This window comes from Parasteatoda tepidariorum, chromosome 8 (assembly GCF_982258835.1).
Source record: "Parasteatoda tepidariorum strain Cologne lab strain chromosome 8, Ptep-v5.0, whole genome shotgun sequence".
Taxonomy (NCBI): Eukaryota; Metazoa; Arthropoda; class Arachnida; order Araneae; family Theridiidae; genus Parasteatoda; species Parasteatoda tepidariorum.
This window is the reverse complement of record NC_141762.1, coordinates 43,419,717-43,438,755: the sequence shown is the minus strand read 5'-3', so window position 1 is coordinate 43,438,755 and position 19,039 is coordinate 43,419,717. Positions and strand designations below refer to the sequence as shown.

Here is a 19,039-nt window from a genome sequence, read left to right as displayed (position 1 = left end):
GCTTAGGAAAAATATCAAATATCAACCGTGGAAGGTTTTCATAGTTTTTCTCTTCATGTAACGCATAAGATTTAATGTAAAATTATCAATAAGCACAAATTATTTTAAAATGCGGCATTAATTTTAAAAAAATCTTGCGCGAGAAAATACGCAGTTATAGACAAAAGCAGAAATCTCGAAGCCTATTTCGCAAGGGTTCCATCATCATGTTTCACAGCACAATATATTTAGCGAAACGGCTCGAAGCGACAGGATGAATGAAAAGAATGCTATACCATGGTCAATTGTTTTATTTTTTAATCTTTATTATCTCTCCCATGTAATTACATGAAAGATAAGCGTTACAGTATAGAAAACTTTCCACAATAACGTCTACCAACAGAAACTCAAACACGATGACACACGAGGTAAGGTAGTTCCCAACAAATTGAATATCAAGTTTTATCAAACATCGCTGATTTCGTAAGAAAATATCTCAAAAAGTACGAAAAAAAACTATAGAATTTCTGAATAGTTAAGAGTTTCCATTTCTAAGAATGAGTCCATGCAAAGTTTGATTATATAAATAAAATATACTTTTCTGACACCCCCTAGTATTTTTAAAAAAAAATATGTTCTTAATTCAACATTATTAACACAAACTCATCTAAAAAAAATGCCAAAGAAAATTCTCACCGACCTGATGCATACATGAAAAATGTCTGACATAAAGCTCTATATTTATCTATCATGGAGAATATTCAACTTGAATACAGATTAGAAGTAAAGGATATATATTTCTTAAAAGGTCCCTTACAGAATTTTAAAACTATTTCCCGTGATTTTAATCCATTGAGCAGAAAGACGTGGATGCTTACCGATAATCCAAATGCATTGAATCGCTCCTGGTAGCCTTTTGAATACGCGTAAGTCTGGGGAAAAAGATATTTCAAAGGATATATTGCTCCTTTGAAGTCCGACGCTATTGAATTTCTTTTTCAGAAGTTTGGAAATGCAACGTTTAGATGTTCCTGCACGTTCGGTCTTAGAACTTTTATTTTTTAATTCCTTCTTCATAATTTTTGGAAAATCCTATGATTTGTAATCCTAAACTTTCGACACTGTGACGCATAGTATGCAGGGAGAAATAATGGCACATCATAAAAGTTTAAGCTTTTTGATGGAATAAGAATACTTGAAAAGGTTTATACTTGCTTTCAAAATAAGAAATGTTTTTCTAATCTTCTCGTGGTAAACATAATATTTTAAAGGATCTTTTAGATAAACTTATTTAAAAGAAATAAAATATTTAATTTAATATAGTTTTGTTAAATATTTGTTTCAATTTGTTTTAATTATACCAAACATAAAATCTTGAGAATTTGGTTATTTTTGTCTGGTAACTTCTATATCATAAAATATAAATTTTTTAAAGTAAAGTCCCAACTGACATTTATAGCCTTCTTATTATCATAATGATGTTTTGACCTTTCATTATATTTATATATCAAACTTTTTAACTCAGATCCACTATATTGTAATATTATTGTCAAATTATTCAAATATCTTAATGATTGGAAAGTTATAGTAATATAGATAGATTTTTTGGAAAACAATCGTATCATGTATGCAATGTAAATATGATATCATTATTCACGAAAATGTAAATATGATATTCAAGGAAATCAGCATTTGTTATAAAGTATGATTTTGATCCACAATTCAAGATGTAATTTGAAATGATGTACACTGTAGAATATTTCAGAATTCATATCTCTACAAAGCAATCTCGAAAATAGCATCCCGTATCAAAGTGCAGGATGTTTTTAAAGTAATTAGTATTACTTAAAAAATAAATAAACATAAATACAAAACATTTTATTTGTCAATATTTGCAAACAAAAAAATACTTTCAGAAATAAATCATATAAGTGAAATAATTCCTGTATCATTTTTTAGATTTCTTTTAAGAAGAAAGAAAATAAATATTGCACGAGACCCATATCAACGTGAAATACTTGTATAATTGATGTAAAGAAAAGAAAAAATTTTATTGCTAGTTTCAACTAATTTAAAATATTCACACCCCTTTTTTTCCTTTGCCCCATAAAGCACCAAGAGAATTATAAGGAAACCGGCAATTAAATTAAATATGTTTTGGTTTCTGCAAAGAAACTTGTTTAAAGGTGCATGGGACTGGCTTTCTAATTATAATCTGTAACTGCAGAAACAACTTTCAAAATACTTTTGTCATAGATCAAATATTTAATTTGATATAGTTATCAAATTTAACTTATAAATGAAAATTAAAAGATATATTTGAAAAACTTGAAATGGCTATAGGGCATGTGATGAGGAATGAGAATTTCAAAGTAACTCCTCTACCATTAGACTTCAGCAGTGCTAAAGGCACTTTTAAATTGGCATTTGGTTAAGCATACGCATTTGAATTAGTACTTTTATTTATCTGCTTATGTATATTTTTGAAAACTACGTAACAGACTTGTTTGGAACGCTACTTTCGTCACCAAATTATTTCAGTACAATAAATAATATTTGGCCTAAACAAGTTCAAATTATGACAATAATTGACGAAAACATAGTAGTATTAAGAAATTTAAGATAGTTTTGATTAATAAAAATACTAGTTTTTTTATGTACGGAAACACCTTGCTTCAATTTACCATATTTCTTGAACCTGATATAAGATGGATTTTCCAAACAGAAATTTAGACGTGCTAAGTAATGATAGGGTTTAGAGTAACTTGACAATTCTACATTATACGACATACCTATAATTCGGTGTATCATAATTAGATTCAATAGCAATGATTTGATCCTTTATAAATAGATTCAATACCTATGATTCGATGTATCATAAGTAGATTCAATAACTATGATTCGACGCGTTATAAATAAATTCAATTCATGAATCGTTTTCAATAAATCATCGATCCTACGTTTCTTAAAACGAACTTAAACTTATCAAACTTATAAAATAAACTATTTTTATTTTTTGCTAGATCCTCCAGAAAACATCCAGATATCAGCAGTTAGATTGGAGGTTATGGAGGGAGAGATATTGGATGATCTGGTCTGTAGCGCATCGGCTCATCCGTTGGCTGATTATGAATGGCAGGTGGATGGAAAAATGGTAGCTCGTGGACCCGTCCTTTCATTCAATTCGTCCTTGTCCAGAGCTATGGGTGGTAACTACACTTGTGTTGTGATGAATCGCCATGGGATTTCGAGAGCTACAGTATCTATCACCGTCTTACGTAAGTTTATGATATTATTATCATATTTTCATAAATAGTTTATGTTTGTATGTCAAATTAGTACACTTTAAGAAATATATACTCAAATTTCACGAATATTTCTTCGATTCTGACGGTACTATGTCCTGGTATATGCTCCGAGCAAAAACTTTGTCTAAATGATGAAATAACTGTGGCAACTTCTTCGAAGAAACATATTTCAACAAAATTAAAAATATATATGTATATTTCGTCATTCTATTTTTTTTTAAAAAGAAAAAAAATCTTGTCTGTGTCTAATGTATCAAACTTTTCTGATAATTACTTTACCCACTGGCGATTTAGCAAATGGTTGAAATCGGAAGAATGATTTTCAACAATACACTATTTTCCTATCTAATAACAGGGAAAACCGATTTTGCTACCCAGAGAAGACTATGTTAAAAGATGACATTTTACGTGCAGAACCAACGCCTCCTATTACTGAAAGACATCCACACGGCTCTAGGTAGTTCGATCAGACCACTATGAAGGTAAACCAGTTTACGAAAGAGACTTTCAATAGAAAATCTACTAAAAATAAGAAAGTGGCTGAAAATATGTCTAAAAATTTGTTAAATTTATGAATATGATCGGTTTGTCTTGTTTACTTGTCTACCACTACAGATTCAATTCTCAAATATATTTGATAAATTTTCCTCAGTCACTTTTAAAATAGAATTTGGGTTCAAACGCGCAACCGGTTCACTTTTTAAATAGTCTGCGCAGACTACTTATAAAAAACCGTGTGGATGCTTTCTGATGTAGGAGGTGATGGCAGAACAGTCACTGGGTTCATCTTTGGCAGCATGGGGGTGGATAAATGTCACCTAAGCTTCAAAAAAAGGAGAGATAGATCAGGGAGATAAATTAAAGTCTTTCCCGAAGTGGGATTCGAACCCGTAATATTCCTGGCTCAAAGTTTGCTCCTTTATCATCATACAGCCTGGCCGGATTGTTCCATCTCTTCATTTCTGATTCAGTCTTCGTTCTAGTTTCGTCATTATAGTTAATTATCTCCCACAATGCCCGGCGATAAAGCTTCGAGTTGAGGAAACATTTTCATCATATGCACGAAATTCCACATTTGGTCACAGATTACGTGATTTCGAATATATGTCAACGATTGCGAAATTGTCAAAAGTTAGAATTCTACTTCTGAGAGTGAATGCAGATTGTCATTAAGTCCACAGCTGGTTCTCAATGAGGTGCAATAGAAATACTTCACATTCTACTTTTTTTTAAAAAACGTTTTGTTTCAATTTTGTATGAATTTAGAATCTGAACTACTCTTAATACTGCTCAATAATTAAGTGTAAAAAAACGCAAGAAAATTATTCCTTAGCGAGTTATAATTCTGGACAATTAGTTCAGAAATAAATTATTTGAAGAATCATTCTATATATTAAAAGTCAAATTCAGCAACACAAGTTTTAAAATTCAAATTTCACATGCGTTCATTGACAAAAGAGAACTTCTTAAAAGATATTCTATTGCAGTGCTTTTTTAAATCAAATTTTCAACTTTTTTTAACCTGAAAAATAATTAAAAAAATATCGTTTTGATCTTAAGCCGGTAGCAGTTTAACTGTTTTCAGAAATTATTATAAATTACATATTACGATTTTCACCTTATTTTGTTCTAAATATGCTAATATATTTAATTAAATCAGGTTTGAATTTATACTATACCAATATTAACATTATATTAAAAACAATGTTTAATTTTAACAGTGAGTAGCAAATGAATGTACTGAGAATTGGGAATGATACTCACACTAATTGATGAAGGAAATTTCTTATTGACCGCGAAAAGTTTACCTTTGCCGAAATTCAGAAATTATTTGTTTCGAAATTATTATTGAAATTTTTTTTTCAAAACTTTATTTTACATTTAACCTGTGTGCCTTCAGTTACTACATATTACGATAATGTGTCTTATTTTGAGCAAATATTTTAATTTATTCAATTAAATGAGGTTTGAATTCAAATAAACCAATATTAAAATTGTAATAAATGTTTATTTTTAACGACGAATATTGAATAAATGTACTGAGAATTGGTAAATGATATACTAAGTATTAAAAACAAATTTTGTTAATCTATTTAGTTTAACCTGCTTTGTCAAACTCTTAAAACTATTTAAACTTTTTTTTTAAATTTTACATTTTTAGTTTTATTGAACTAAAATCAAAGCTGTCAGTAAAAATTAGTCTTCTCCTTTTAACACCGTAAAAATAAACGCGGCAATATTTTTTTTCTCTTTCGAAATAATGCTTGCATTATTTTGTTTTTTTCAAATTTAATATTCTATTTAAAAGACCCATTTCTCTTGAAAACTTATTGTATTATTTTGAATTGTTTGTAAATATCAATAAGTTCAAATTTTTTTCACAAGAAAATCAAATTCTTGTTAATTTATATCGGTAAAAATGCAAGAAAAATTGCAGTTAATGAAAACAATTTTTTTTTTTGCTCTTTCAAAGAAAATGATACCTTTTAAGCACTGATGGTACTGGATTAAACCTCTAAAGAATGTTGTTACAAACCTTAATTAGTTTCCGTTACAAGCAAATATCAATATCGTTACAAAGAAAAATAAAAAGTGAACTAGAGTTTATCAATGATAGTTTATTGGCTAGAAACTGCAAAAATGTCGAAATAAAATTGATAACAGGTACAAACTTCGTAAAAAAATTGATAACTTTTATAAAATTGATTATAGTGCTTTTATTGATCTGAATAAGTAAAAATCGATTTTTCTTACAAAGGGGAAGAACGAAGAAAATATAAAAACAAAATTTCACCCATTTGCTTAAACATTTTGTAGTGGAGCAGCTTCCCGGCCATGCGCTTAATTTTACAGTTGATTTGCATAAAACTAATTTACCTGCTCCTTTGGGATACCTGGAACTTTTCCCTCCAAGAAAACCATTAATTTAACAGAGACTTCAACTTTTGATTGCATTATTTGAATTATCCTACTCAGCCATAAGAGAAAACGAACTAAAAACTTAAAAACTGGTGGGACTTAATGTTTTTAAACTTAATTAATTGAATTTTACTTTTTATATAATACCCGTCCAAAAAAATATGCTAATTTATATTTTTTTCGCTAAAAGACGTTAAACTCGAAAACTAAAATATTAGCCATCGAAAAAGTAAGTATGAGCTTAACTCTGCTGCCACAACTTTAGTTTTGGGGTGAAGAAAATGAAGCTAATTAGTTTCAGTTATGAAAAGTTTAATTAGCTTATCAAACTAGGTGGAAAAACTGGAAAAATGTAAACTTTTTGTTCTGTGTTTATTTAACAAAATAGAATGGGTTTGACATGTTGGCAAAATAATTAATTGAAGTCTTCCCTAAATATTACTCAGCTAGAAACGGGAAAGAGTTATTAAATAAAAATACAGAAAAGGGATTAAAAAACTTTCAAGAAAATGGAATTTTTATAATAATTAATTTTTTTTTTGTAATAATATAAAAATCTAAGTAGATCAATAGCTTTTCTACTTAGATTTATTTACAGCTCCATGAGCCAGAATGATAAATATTATGAATTTTATTATAGTCACACTTTACTACTTGATGAAAAATATTAAAGGGCTTAGGTTATATTTTAAAGAAAACAATTGTTTGAAAATAAATTTTACTTCTTAAAAATTGAATTCACTCTTATTTAAATCTTATGCATATGAAATTTTTTTTAAAAAATATCATGCTTTCAATATTAATAATAATAACTGATATAAATATAAATAGCAGTTATACAGATATGAGAGATGGAATTTTGCTTCGTGGTTTTATATATACTGTAAAACAAAATGGATCAAATTACGGCATAAAGTACCGGTACTTTCGGTGTTAAATCTTTGTCTGTTAAATCCACTTTTACAATAAGATATTAAATAGTACTTTTTATAGAAATATTTATTTAATTGGAGTGATTGAGTGATTTTTACAGTAATTATGACTGTTTTATCAGTTTCTGGCTTTGTTAAATGTTTCGGTAAAAATAGATTTTAAGGTTAAAAATACAGACTCTCGAAATGCCGGTTTACCTTAACTTGATTCGGATTTTTTTTTTATTTCTATGTAAGTGAAAAAATTAAATGAATGCATTATTCTTTCTGAGTGCCGGTACTTTTTACCGTGATTTGATCCAGATTTATTGTTTTGATATGTAGGCAAAAAAATTTAATTAATGCATTATTCTTTTTGGTTTATGCATTATTCCTCTGAGTGCCGGTATTTTTAACCGTAATTTGATACAGATTTTTTTAATGTAGGTAAAAAATCCAATGAATGCGTTATTTTTTTCTGCATTATGCATTATTCTTCTGAGTGACGGTACTTTTAACTGGAATTAATTCGGAATTTTTCAGTGTAGGGGAAAATATCCAATAAATAAATAACCTTTTTTTCTCCGCTATCAAGCCATAACTTATTTTAGAGTTGTGTATAGTTGCAGAAAATCCCTAATTGAACCTTCACAAATGCCTGTAAACTTCATATCTAAGCTTCATATTTATAACAGCAACTACTACTATCCAGTTTTATTCCGTTGGGAAAATTAACCAATATTAGAGTTTTACATTAAAAATATTCTTATCGGATAAAAGGTTCCAAAATAAGGAAGTTGTGGAACACTTTTCTCTCTCTACAGCATAAAATCTTTCACATCGATATAAATTGCTCTTATAGAGATATAAGAGCTTGGATCTGACTACATCGTTGCATAGGTCAATAAATCGAATTAGTGGCCTCTGAAGAAAAGTTGAGTCCTTCAGTGAAGTGCACCAGCTGGTTAGAGCTCGACTCAGCTTACAGGAGCTCACAAGGCCGATCAGAGAAGCTTACGCATTAGCGAGTTTGGTTTCAACCTTTTCTTTATGCATAGAAAAATAAACAAACTTTTCTTTTCTTTAGTCTTAGCTGACTAATTTATTTTTCTTCTGCGATTATGCTTTTGCTTCTTTTCTTCAAAACTTTATCTCACTGATAAAAGTTTGCTGATGTAGTTATAAAAGTTTTGTTTCTATTAAGGGATGAGAAAGGTTGGTGCAAAGGCTGGCGTTAAAATGTTAATAATGCAAATGTGTGTTTTTAGTATACTTAAAAGTTTCTATTTCATGGTTGATTCTTTTAATAAAATATGCTAAATCGCAACTTTTTTTTTTTTTTTTTTTTTTTTTTTTTGAAAAATGTTTCTAAAATAGCAAAAGTCTGAAATCAATATTTAAAGAAAAATACAATTTTTAAGATTAATTAAAATTAATGAATATTAAATAAAATTAATAAATTTTGATATTAATTAATTGAAAAATAAATAAAGTTTCATTTTCTGAAATGTTTGCTGACTAATTTATTTTTCCTCGGCACGATTATGCTTTTGCTTCTTTTTTTTCAAAAATTTATCTCACTTATAAAAGTTTGCTGATATAATCATAAAAGTTTTGCTTCCATTAAGCGCGTTAAAATGTTAATAATGAAAATGTGTGTTTTTAGTACGCATAAAGTTTCTTTTTCATGGTTGATACTTTTAGCAAAATATGTTAAGCGGCTACTTATTTTTTAAAAAAACTAATATTTTGTTTCTAAAATAATGTAAAAACCTGAAATCGATAGTTAAAAAAAAACAAATATTAAGGGTAATTAAAATTAATATAAATAATAATATTAATTCATAAAATTACTATTTTTTGAAGCTTAATTAAAATTAAGTTAAATTTCTCTTTCACAGATATGAGAGCTTAGATCTTACTCCAAAGTTGCGTAGATCAATAAATTGAATGAGTTGCCTATGAAGAAAAGTTAAGGTATTCAGTGAAGTGCACGAGCTAGTTAGGTGTTGACTCAGCTTAAAGGAGCTCACAGGGCTGATCAATGAAATTTTGAGCATTAGCGAGTTTATTTTCAATCCTTCAGAATAGTGCACTAGCTGACAATACTTTTGCGGAAAGCAGCCTTAATCACAACGAAATTCTATTAAATAATTATTTAAGATGTAAAAATATATAAATTATTGCATAATAAAATTTAAACCCAATAAAATTATTTCTTTATATTCATAAACTATTTATTTTTGCTTGCCATTTTCAACATAAGAAGAGATTAAAAAAAAGATCGTTGAGTTATTGCTTTAATGCATATATATAAGAGATTTCAAATTTGGAAATAAAAATATAATGTGATGTCTTTTTATTCTTTAAAAAAATAAAATAGAAAATAGGATTTTTGTTTATTATTTATTATTTTTTATGACAAAAACAAGGTAGAAAAAAATTAACCTTCATACCTAACTAACAAAGAAAACACTTCATAATCCATCAACAAATTCTTAAAAAGAACAATACTCAAAACTGAATTTCGTGGAGAAACTAAGATTAAATCAATAAAATCGATTTAAAAAACTATTTTAATAACGCGTAAAAGCCAAAAATTATGATTCAAATCGAAATTTGACTGATAGAACATGTATTTAATATAGCTACCATCAGAAATGTTTCTTTCGAAAAATGGCAGCAGTAATCAATAAAAGAATGAAGAATATGAAGAAAAATTGATTTTTATTACAAGTAAAAAGAATGACGCTTTTAAAGTTCTGAAAAGCAATCGAAAGATTAAATAAAATGTCAATTCTGAACTATCTAAAGCTAGATTTCTAACAAAATATGTTTTTATGCCTCATGCGGCTGGTTAGCTTTAATACTCACGTGAGCGTCAAACTAAGCCTTTAAATATATTTTAATTTCTCAACATTATTTCAAATTTAAGTTATTGTTACAATACCTAAAGCTCTTAAAAAACAATTAAAGTTTGATTATTAAAGCAAGAAAAGATATAAAGTTATGTGTCATATCATTGCTTCAAATAGATATTTCATTTTATAACCGTCATTGAACAGCGGACCCAATTCTAAGTTTACGGTCATCAATGTTCAATTCAATACCCTCGTAACTTTGAACCCCACCTAGAAGACAAGGGATCTCCTGGATCAAGCAGTGGGACAAACTGGCTTTCGTGGAGGATTTTTTATGGGATTAACCCGTAAATGCGTTTTATGAAGATGAAAACCACGAAAATCTTTTACTGCTAGATCGAAGGCAAGGGGATTCTAAATCATGATCCGTCTACCAATGGGAATATTTGCGTCAGCGCTGTGGTAGGTGCGAGCTGGAAGCAGAATTCGTATAAAAAAGCCGTTGTAGGGATTGGAACCTGGTTCACCTCTTTGGAAAGCGAACGCTTAATCCCCTGTGGTAATGAAATATTTCACAATGCTACGTAATATAATAATAAATAATGAAAGAATATTAGCAAAAAGAGACTAATTGATATTATTAACTAATACCAAACCATCATCAAAATAATTCTGACCCATCTATGTTGCTCCGTTGTACGAAAATACAACATAGTTCAGAGAGATTTAGAACTATTGTTCAAAAATCTGCATTTGAATATGGACCATCATATCAACCTAATAATAATCGTAATAGGGTATATAGTACTAAACACTATGCAGAATTGCTATATGTCAGAAAGACAGAGTTAAGAGTGGATACCAATAATGATAAGCTATTATTCAAAGGTGATTTACTTATTTTCTTTGTTAAATATCAAATGTTTGAAGTTCACCCATAGCTTTGCTTTAGTTGCAGTAGCATCTCTAACAGTTTTCCTTTAGACCTCAGGCATTTTTCCACGCTGTTTAATGGTGTTTTCTAATAAATATGCTTTAATGATTCTTGATTGTTACGGTATTTGAGAGGCACATTTATAATTTTGAGCAATAATTTTGCATAACTATGGATGCCAAAGATTTTTTTTTTCAATGACGAAGTCTGAAATCTTTTACCTAACTGTCTAACTTTGAATTACTTTTTATTGTTTGTGAAATTGAACTGAATCTTATTTATATTTTCAAGTCAGGACTTAGAATCTTTTTTGATGTCTTACTACTTTTATTTATGTGTGCAGAATTTTTCTTGACAAGCAGTTTTGCCACTGAAACATTTTCAATTATCATTTGTTTGAAATAGCAATCTGGTTCTTTCCAAAGTCAGTTAGTGTGCAGCAGAGAAAGAGCTGCATTATAAGCAACTCGAATAATGGCCAGATTTATCGCATTGCAATCATGTTTATCAGAGACGGTAGCATTTATTTATCTGATAGACACATAATATCAAGTCAACATCATTATAACCGATAAGCGAATCTTGGAAATGACAAGTACACTAAAACTTAAATTGATATTGGTAGATGTGCAATACGCTGGTACAGAGGTTGAATGTCGATTGGTTAAATTTTTATCAGTAGTTACTAATACCATGATTATGGTTAATGCGATAGAAATAATTTCCATAAAATAATGACATTTAAATACAATAATAGCACAAGCATTAAGGAATTTATTTTATAAATTTGTATTGGTAGATGTGCAATACAAAGGATCCAGAGGTTGAATGTCGGTTGGTTAAATTTTTATCACCAGTTACTGATACTATGATTATGATTAATGCGATAAAAATAATTTCCGTGAAATAATGACATTTAAATGCAATAATAGCACAAGCATTAGTGAACTTATTTTATAAGTTGGTACTGGTAGATATGCAATATGCTGGTCCAGAGGTTGAACGTCGTTGGTTAAGTTTTTATCAGCAGTTACTAATAAAAATGATTATGATTAATGCGATAAAAAGAATTTCCGTAAAATAATGACATTTAGATACAATAAGAGCGCAAGAATTAGTGAATTTATTTTACTATATATATCAGTATAGTGTTCAACAGTGAATTTTGATAGCCAGACAGCAATACAAACAAGAGTTTAATCTAATAAACCTGCAATAATCTGGAAATAGTTCATTAAAAATGGGTCTGATAGAGGTAATTCATTATTGTTTTCCTAATGAATTTTGTTTCATATGAGCAGATAAGCGAATTTATAGGAGGTTTTGGTCTTGCAGCAACAAGTCCCAAACATGTACGAACGGAGTATTATCAGAAGATCTCGCTGACTATGGTTTTAATATTTACCTTCTTGATAATTATTTACCATGGTTTCTAAAAATTATATGCTTATACCAGATTAAAATATATTTAAAGACAGAAGTAAAAAAAATATTTACTTAATGTATTTTTTAATGTTTGTACGCAGAGTCGTTAAAATAAAAGAAATTATCAACAGTCATAAGAAAGGCAGTGTAAAACAAAACGCTATATAAAAAAATGAAATAATAAATCGATAAAATCGCAAAAAAAGTCTTCCAAATCTAATCATAACGCGATATTATTACAAAATAAAATGATTTAAATTAAACACATTTTCTTAATAAAAAAGAAGAAAAGTAAGCATTTATTATATAAAATAATAGCATTTATTAATATAAATAATTTAAATAATTGACGACATACATTTCTGCAAAACACAAAAGATAATTGTCCCATTAGAGCATTTCGATTGGAAATAAAATTCACATGATAAAATTAATAGAAACAAAGATTAAGATTTTTTTGCTTTGCTTGTCTAGAATTCAACATTACGGAATATTGTATCGATACTTAATTGTTTACAGTACTTTTGCCTCAGATTAAATGGTATCTATTAGTAAAATTTTGCAAACATCCCTTCTTAATAGTATTATCTGTTATTATTGCTTTCGTTATTTTGTTTTTTGTACAAAATTAAGTCTTGAGATCAATAAAATGCACTATAATGGGTTACTATGATGTAATTGCATAATAATTTCTTATTATTTCAAGATTTTATGATATAAGTATTTAGTTTCAGTTTTACATAGCTGATTAAAAAATAAAAATATATCATATTTACCAGTTTAAAGTTACTTTTATAAAACATTTTATGCAAAATTATGTTTAGCTGAGGTTAGCATCTAAAATGACGAATTCAAAATAATTTATTTTTAAACGTTCGAAGATCAATAAATTTCTTTAATTATAAAAAATAATAATAGTAATCACACTATTATTCTATATCTGCTGATCATACACACCGTCTATCTCTAGCGTGTCAATTAAAGTGATGTCATGCGCGTTTTTTTTAAATATTTTTATATGTGTTCTTTTAAAGAAAAATGAACAAACATATTTTTGGTATAAATTCTATTTTTTTTTATGTTAACAAAATGTTATTTTGTTTTTCAGATCGTCCTCTGTGTGAAATGATGAAAGATTATACTGATGAAGGCAATGTGGTGTTGAGTTGTCGGTCATATGCACATCCAGCTGCTTTCAACTTTTCCTGGTTTAGAAACAATGAATCAATATTCAGTGAAACGCGAGAGTCTAGTCGTCAAGAAAGTATTATTGCCTTATCTGGCGTCAATCCAAACGTGTACGGAAAGTATTCTTGTATCGCAGCAAACGAAATTGGAGCATCGGATCCATGTTCTCTTGATTTGACTGCTTTGCCATGTAAGTTAAACTTGCATGTTATGTTTAAATTTCTTCCTGTTTAAAATTTTTTTATAGGAAAAAGTTCCTTTTTTCCCTAAATGACTCTATGAATTAGGCTGCTTAAATTTTCACACGATTGATCAATGAATGTTTTAGTCCAAAAAAATGTTTTACAAAAAATCATATTTTGGTGTGTAAATTAATTATTCTGGTACGATAATACCCGGTTTCATTCAATCTGGGAGGATAATACCGTTTATATATGTAAAAATAATATTTTTTTTCTTCTCTGAACTATTTAATAATTATAAAATAGTGAAACTGTTACTCTCTGACATTGTGAAATTTCAAAACATTTAAATATGTAGTTCAAATTACTGTAAAAAGTACCGGCGCTTCCAGTGTCGGTACTTTTTCTCGTAAGATCAGTTTTTAACGGAACATATTGTGGAACTAAAATTTTTAAACGCAGTCTTTTTTACAGTAATAATTACCGTAAGATCAATTAATCACTCAAATTAAATAAAGATACTGTACAAATTACGGTTTAATAGTTTACGGTAGGAATAGATTTGATGATTAAATGGATTTTACAGATGACGCACTCAAAGTGCCGATACTTTATAATTTCATCCGGGATTTTTTACAACTCAGGAGTTACAATAAAGCAAGGCGTAATTAATAGAAATTTAAACGTGATATAAAGCATGTTTTAAGAAGTTACAATAAAAGCTAAAATATAGTGTAATCAGATTTTGAAGTTAATGAAAATGAATCTTATGTCAATAAGAAACTACAGAATAAAAACACTGTAGTAAAAATAATTTCTTTCCGAATCGAATGTTTCAAAACATGGGTGTTGACAAAACAAATAGCCTACATTGCCCTTCATTCAACTATAAATAACCTGGAGACTTCCTGTAATTAGTTTCATGTGATTTCTTATAAATTTCAGCAATAACCTAATACAACGCCTTAGTTTTATTGACTAGTTCCTCCTACTTTAATAAAAACATATTGCAAAATAGGATGGATCTCATATTATAACAAATTGATCAAAAGACAAGATTAAACAATTCTCAAGAAATTTTTTTTTGTGCCTTAAATAAGGTCCTTAAAATGTGAGTAAAGTCCATAAAATTAAAACAGTTCTAGCAAGAGCGTAGTTTTTCTCGGGAGTAATGTTTCCTGCAAATGTTTGAATCAAATGTTGAAAATATCACCTCAGAAACTCCGTCTGCTCAAAACACTTAGTTTCGTAATGTTTTCCTTAACCGGAGCTTTTAATCTCTTTGCATACTTGAAAAGGGAAGATTAAAAACTGGGGATTAAGTGCAAAGTTTAAAAACAAAGAATTCAAACAAAGAAAACTTGTTGTTTTGTTCTTAACAACGATATCACTAGCGAGTTTTTCGTATTCAAATATTAAGGAAAAATATTTTTTTGAAGAGTAACATTTAGAGAAGAAAAAACATTAAAAGTTTGCAAGAGTTGTACTTGAAGTTATATGGAGACCTATTATTAGAACAATAAATAAAAGAAAAATCATAGTAAAAGTGTAATCTGTTTTTAAACACTAGAGAAAAGGAAAAATATGTTATTATAATTGGAAACTTTCGTCTGCAAATAACTATATTTTCAAAGACTTACTTTAAAAAAGTGTGACTTCCATTTTTTACACATCGGGTGACAACTTCTTTATTTATAACCAGCAAAAAATAAGAAAGGAATAAGAATTGAATAAGAACTTTAAATTAAAATTTCCGATGTGTGCAATAACTTAGAAGATGACTTTTTAATACTTTCTTATTTTCGAAAAATACACATAATTTTAAGCAAGAAATTTTTTTTTAAATGTATAGTCCCTCCAGTAGTATTTTTTTTTCTCAATTTTCATTTTTTGTTTTTTTGCTTTTGGATTTACAATATGAAATTCACACAAGCTTAAATTTTATTTTATAGAACCATGCATAAAATAGTTTTAAAAATATCACTGAGAGCAATTATGCTCAGATTTTTAAAATCCACAAAATTGTATGTTTTAATTTACGATTATTAATACTTCAGCTTAATTTTATTTCCTCTATCATTTCAATTATTTTTGATAACTAAAATACAAGGTATATTTTATAACAATTACTTTCATTGGTTATTTTACTGAAGTTATTACCTCCACATTCAATGAATAACATTAACAAAACTGAAACAAGTCCTTTTCAAGTAATTTTTCATCGCTGTAAGGATATTTTTACCCAGTCTTATAATTTAAAAAGTAAAACTGACCAAAACGATCAAAACATAAGATGAAATGCCCGGTATGAAACTTTGAAATGTTTTTATGACCCCGCAAGTGCTTTATTTTACGAACATCATAAAAAGTGCCTTCGCATACCTTTGATATATAAGAAAAATTTATCCCCTAGAATGTCCTGTCAAAATTCCCCGGAACATGAAAAAATTCCCTACTAAACTCCCTCAAGTTTACTCTCCCGTCAGAAAAATCCTTTCATATCGATGATTTGTAGCCTGGGATATACATCGATTACTCCAAACGCGATTATTTTACATCCCTTTTCCCCTACTCCAGTCCAAATAGGAAAAAAAAATAATCAAAACCAATGCCTATAAATAAAGCAACATCCCAAACAAGGACCAGAAGATGACAGACCTTACAAAAACATCACAAAAGATTTATGGACAAACCTACGAGGAAAGAAATTTTTCAATGAGTACAACAAATCAGAGTTTTGTGTGCCGTTTCGTTTGCGTTGCCAACAGCGAAGAGAAATTTCAGCCGAAAAAAAGGAAAATAAAATCCTCATCCTTTTTTTGAGAGTGTGTCCTCTACCATCAGAATGGATCTATCATTTGAATCTTGGCACGAACAAATAGAACAGTGCGATAGTACCAAAATATTTCCCATTCTTTATGTCATTTCTTCCTAGCATTCATTTTTGGGAGAAAAAAAAATTATAGATTTGAGCGTTGGAAGATTTTTGAGCGCCTTTCTTGTCGGTCCCGGTCCATGAATAAAAAAGCAAGACCTGTAGTCGCCGAAAAAGAAAATACATCGCATTCAAATGTTGTAAGATCTGTCATGAATTCGATGGAAAGGAAAAATGATGTTTTAAAGTTTTCTGGTTGTTCGATTTCTTTTTAGTACCTTTATCGGGTACCGAGGAAGATTTTGCATTTTAAATTATTTATATATGTTAAGAAAATATGAGGAACGTATTTTATTTATTGTACATCAAGCAAATGCAATTTTTGAAATATGATTTCCCAGTCTAGACTCCATTTTTGTGTTTACTTATAAATTGAATTACAAGAAACACCAAATCTATATTTAATATTAAAAATATTTAGTTTCAATAGATTTCACCGAAATGCTGAATAAAATATTTATCTTTAAAAATATTCATATGCAGTACCCTTCTAAGGGCTGTCACTATACGGTATGATGCCGTATAGTGGTTACAAAATAGGATAGAAATGAAAAATTGGACGAACAAGTTTTTGAAAATAGTGTGCTATTTCCATAGCTGCTGTGAGTAGTTATTTATGACTGCAAGGCTGAATTTCGATTATTTTTAGCCAGGGCCCTAATACATGCTAAGTTGAATTTAGACTAATTTTAGCCAGTGCCCTAATGTTAAGTTCGAAAATAGAACATGATGTAGAATGATCACAGTTTTTGATTTAATTTAATATTTAAAAAATTTACTTCAATGATGTGATTACAAAAAGTAGCACAAATTGAAAATTATTCATCGATTTTGATATTTGTACCTAGGAGGAAAAAGCTTACGAGACTGGAAAGTTTTGAAAAAGTTTAAAAGCTTTTAAAATATTTAAATTATTTGTTTTTTCTAACGCCCAGAAAGATATTATATGTATTTCGAAATTGTAGTTTTGAATCAGATGTAAGTTGCTTTTTTTGCGAATAATTTCTATAACTACCGTGAGTTCGTAACAGTTACTCATGATTTTCAAGTCAAGTTTAATGTGTATCATGTGACTTCTATATTTATTCTGAAAATTGCACAAAACGTCAATAAAGAGTAAAGCTACAGTTTTGAGGAAAGAAAAATCGTTTGTGGTCTAAATTTTTAGTATTCAAAACCTTACAACAATGCTGCGTAAACTGGACTCATAAGACAAAAAAAAGCACTGACTTTAACCATTCCTATCTAGGTTTTAAATATCGCTAAATTAGCAATTTTTAAACAAGCTTCATAGCTTTTAAAAGTAGCTAAGTAATTTTTTCATTCTTAAGCTCCAGTAATTATTTACAGCAAGATGGCACACATAACTTAAAAAATATAGTTTCTCAAAAACATAAAGCAATTAAACAGTGTTTTTTTTATTTTCCTTGATGAAAGAGATTCGAAAAAGTACTTATTAATTTGGTAACACAACTCGACAATCTCGCCATTTTATTGGCTAAATCATTAAATTACGATAAAATAATAAATGTTAAGCCTATTTAAATGCAATTTTTTGCAATAATTATTATAGAACGTAAAATTAAGATAGTTTAGACGAATAATAATACAAGCTTAAAGGCACATGGATAGGAAGTTCATATTAATGTAGCTCTTCTAACTGACGTTTCGAACATTTCTTGGCATAAAATTCACAATCCTTAGAATGTCACCTACTTTCTTTCATGTTTGTGATAATTACTTTAATAATAATGAAATACATAATTATCCTTTATTAAAGCCTGTGTTCTCAACTATTATAAGATTATTTAACAAATTTAGTGTTCTAGAATCTTATCGAGTTGAGATTCAATTATGTGTTTTCGCATGAAAGAAAATTGTTGGAAACGAAATCTTTGTTCGCAATTGATTAATTTCATCTTACTGTAAGTTATTTTAAGCAGTCAATTATTTTTACCGACTTAATTTATGAGTAATATTAATTATTCATATTTAATATTTTAATTATATGATGTTAAATATGTATTATTAATACATTATATGATAATTAATTATTTTTATGCGAAATTGAAGAATAAAAAATTTTTTCTCTTTAACAAAAGAGACATATTTCTGATGCTGTTGTTGCTGTTGTTGCTAATTTACGTCGCACTAGAGCTGCACAATGGGCTATTGGAGACGGTCTGGGAAACATCCCGGAGGATGATCCGAAGACATGCCATCACAATTTTGATCCTCTGCGGAGGGGATGGCACCCCCGACTCGGTAGCCCGACGACCTGCGCGCGAAGTCGAGCACTTTACGGTAGCACAGTTAAACGAGGACCAATACCGCACATCCTCGGTCCCTACGCAGACTGATATTTCTGATGCATTAATTTTCAAATGCATAGCCTAA

The 19,039-nt window shown here is 28.8% G+C and overlaps 1 protein-coding gene across 1 annotated transcript in view; it reads left to right on the top strand.

Moving 5' to 3' along the window:
• LOC107449150 (hemicentin-1) overlaps positions 1-19,039 on the top strand; it is a 252,775-nt gene that overhangs the window by 191,017 nt on the left and 42,719 nt on the right. Inside the window, exons 9-10 of the mRNA XM_087150194.1 lie at positions 3,003-3,257; positions 13,446-13,715. Of these exons, the coding sequence (XP_087006320.1) occupies positions 3,003-3,257; positions 13,446-13,715 (525 nt within the window). The remainder of the gene's footprint in view (positions 1-3,002; positions 3,258-13,445; positions 13,716-19,039) is intronic.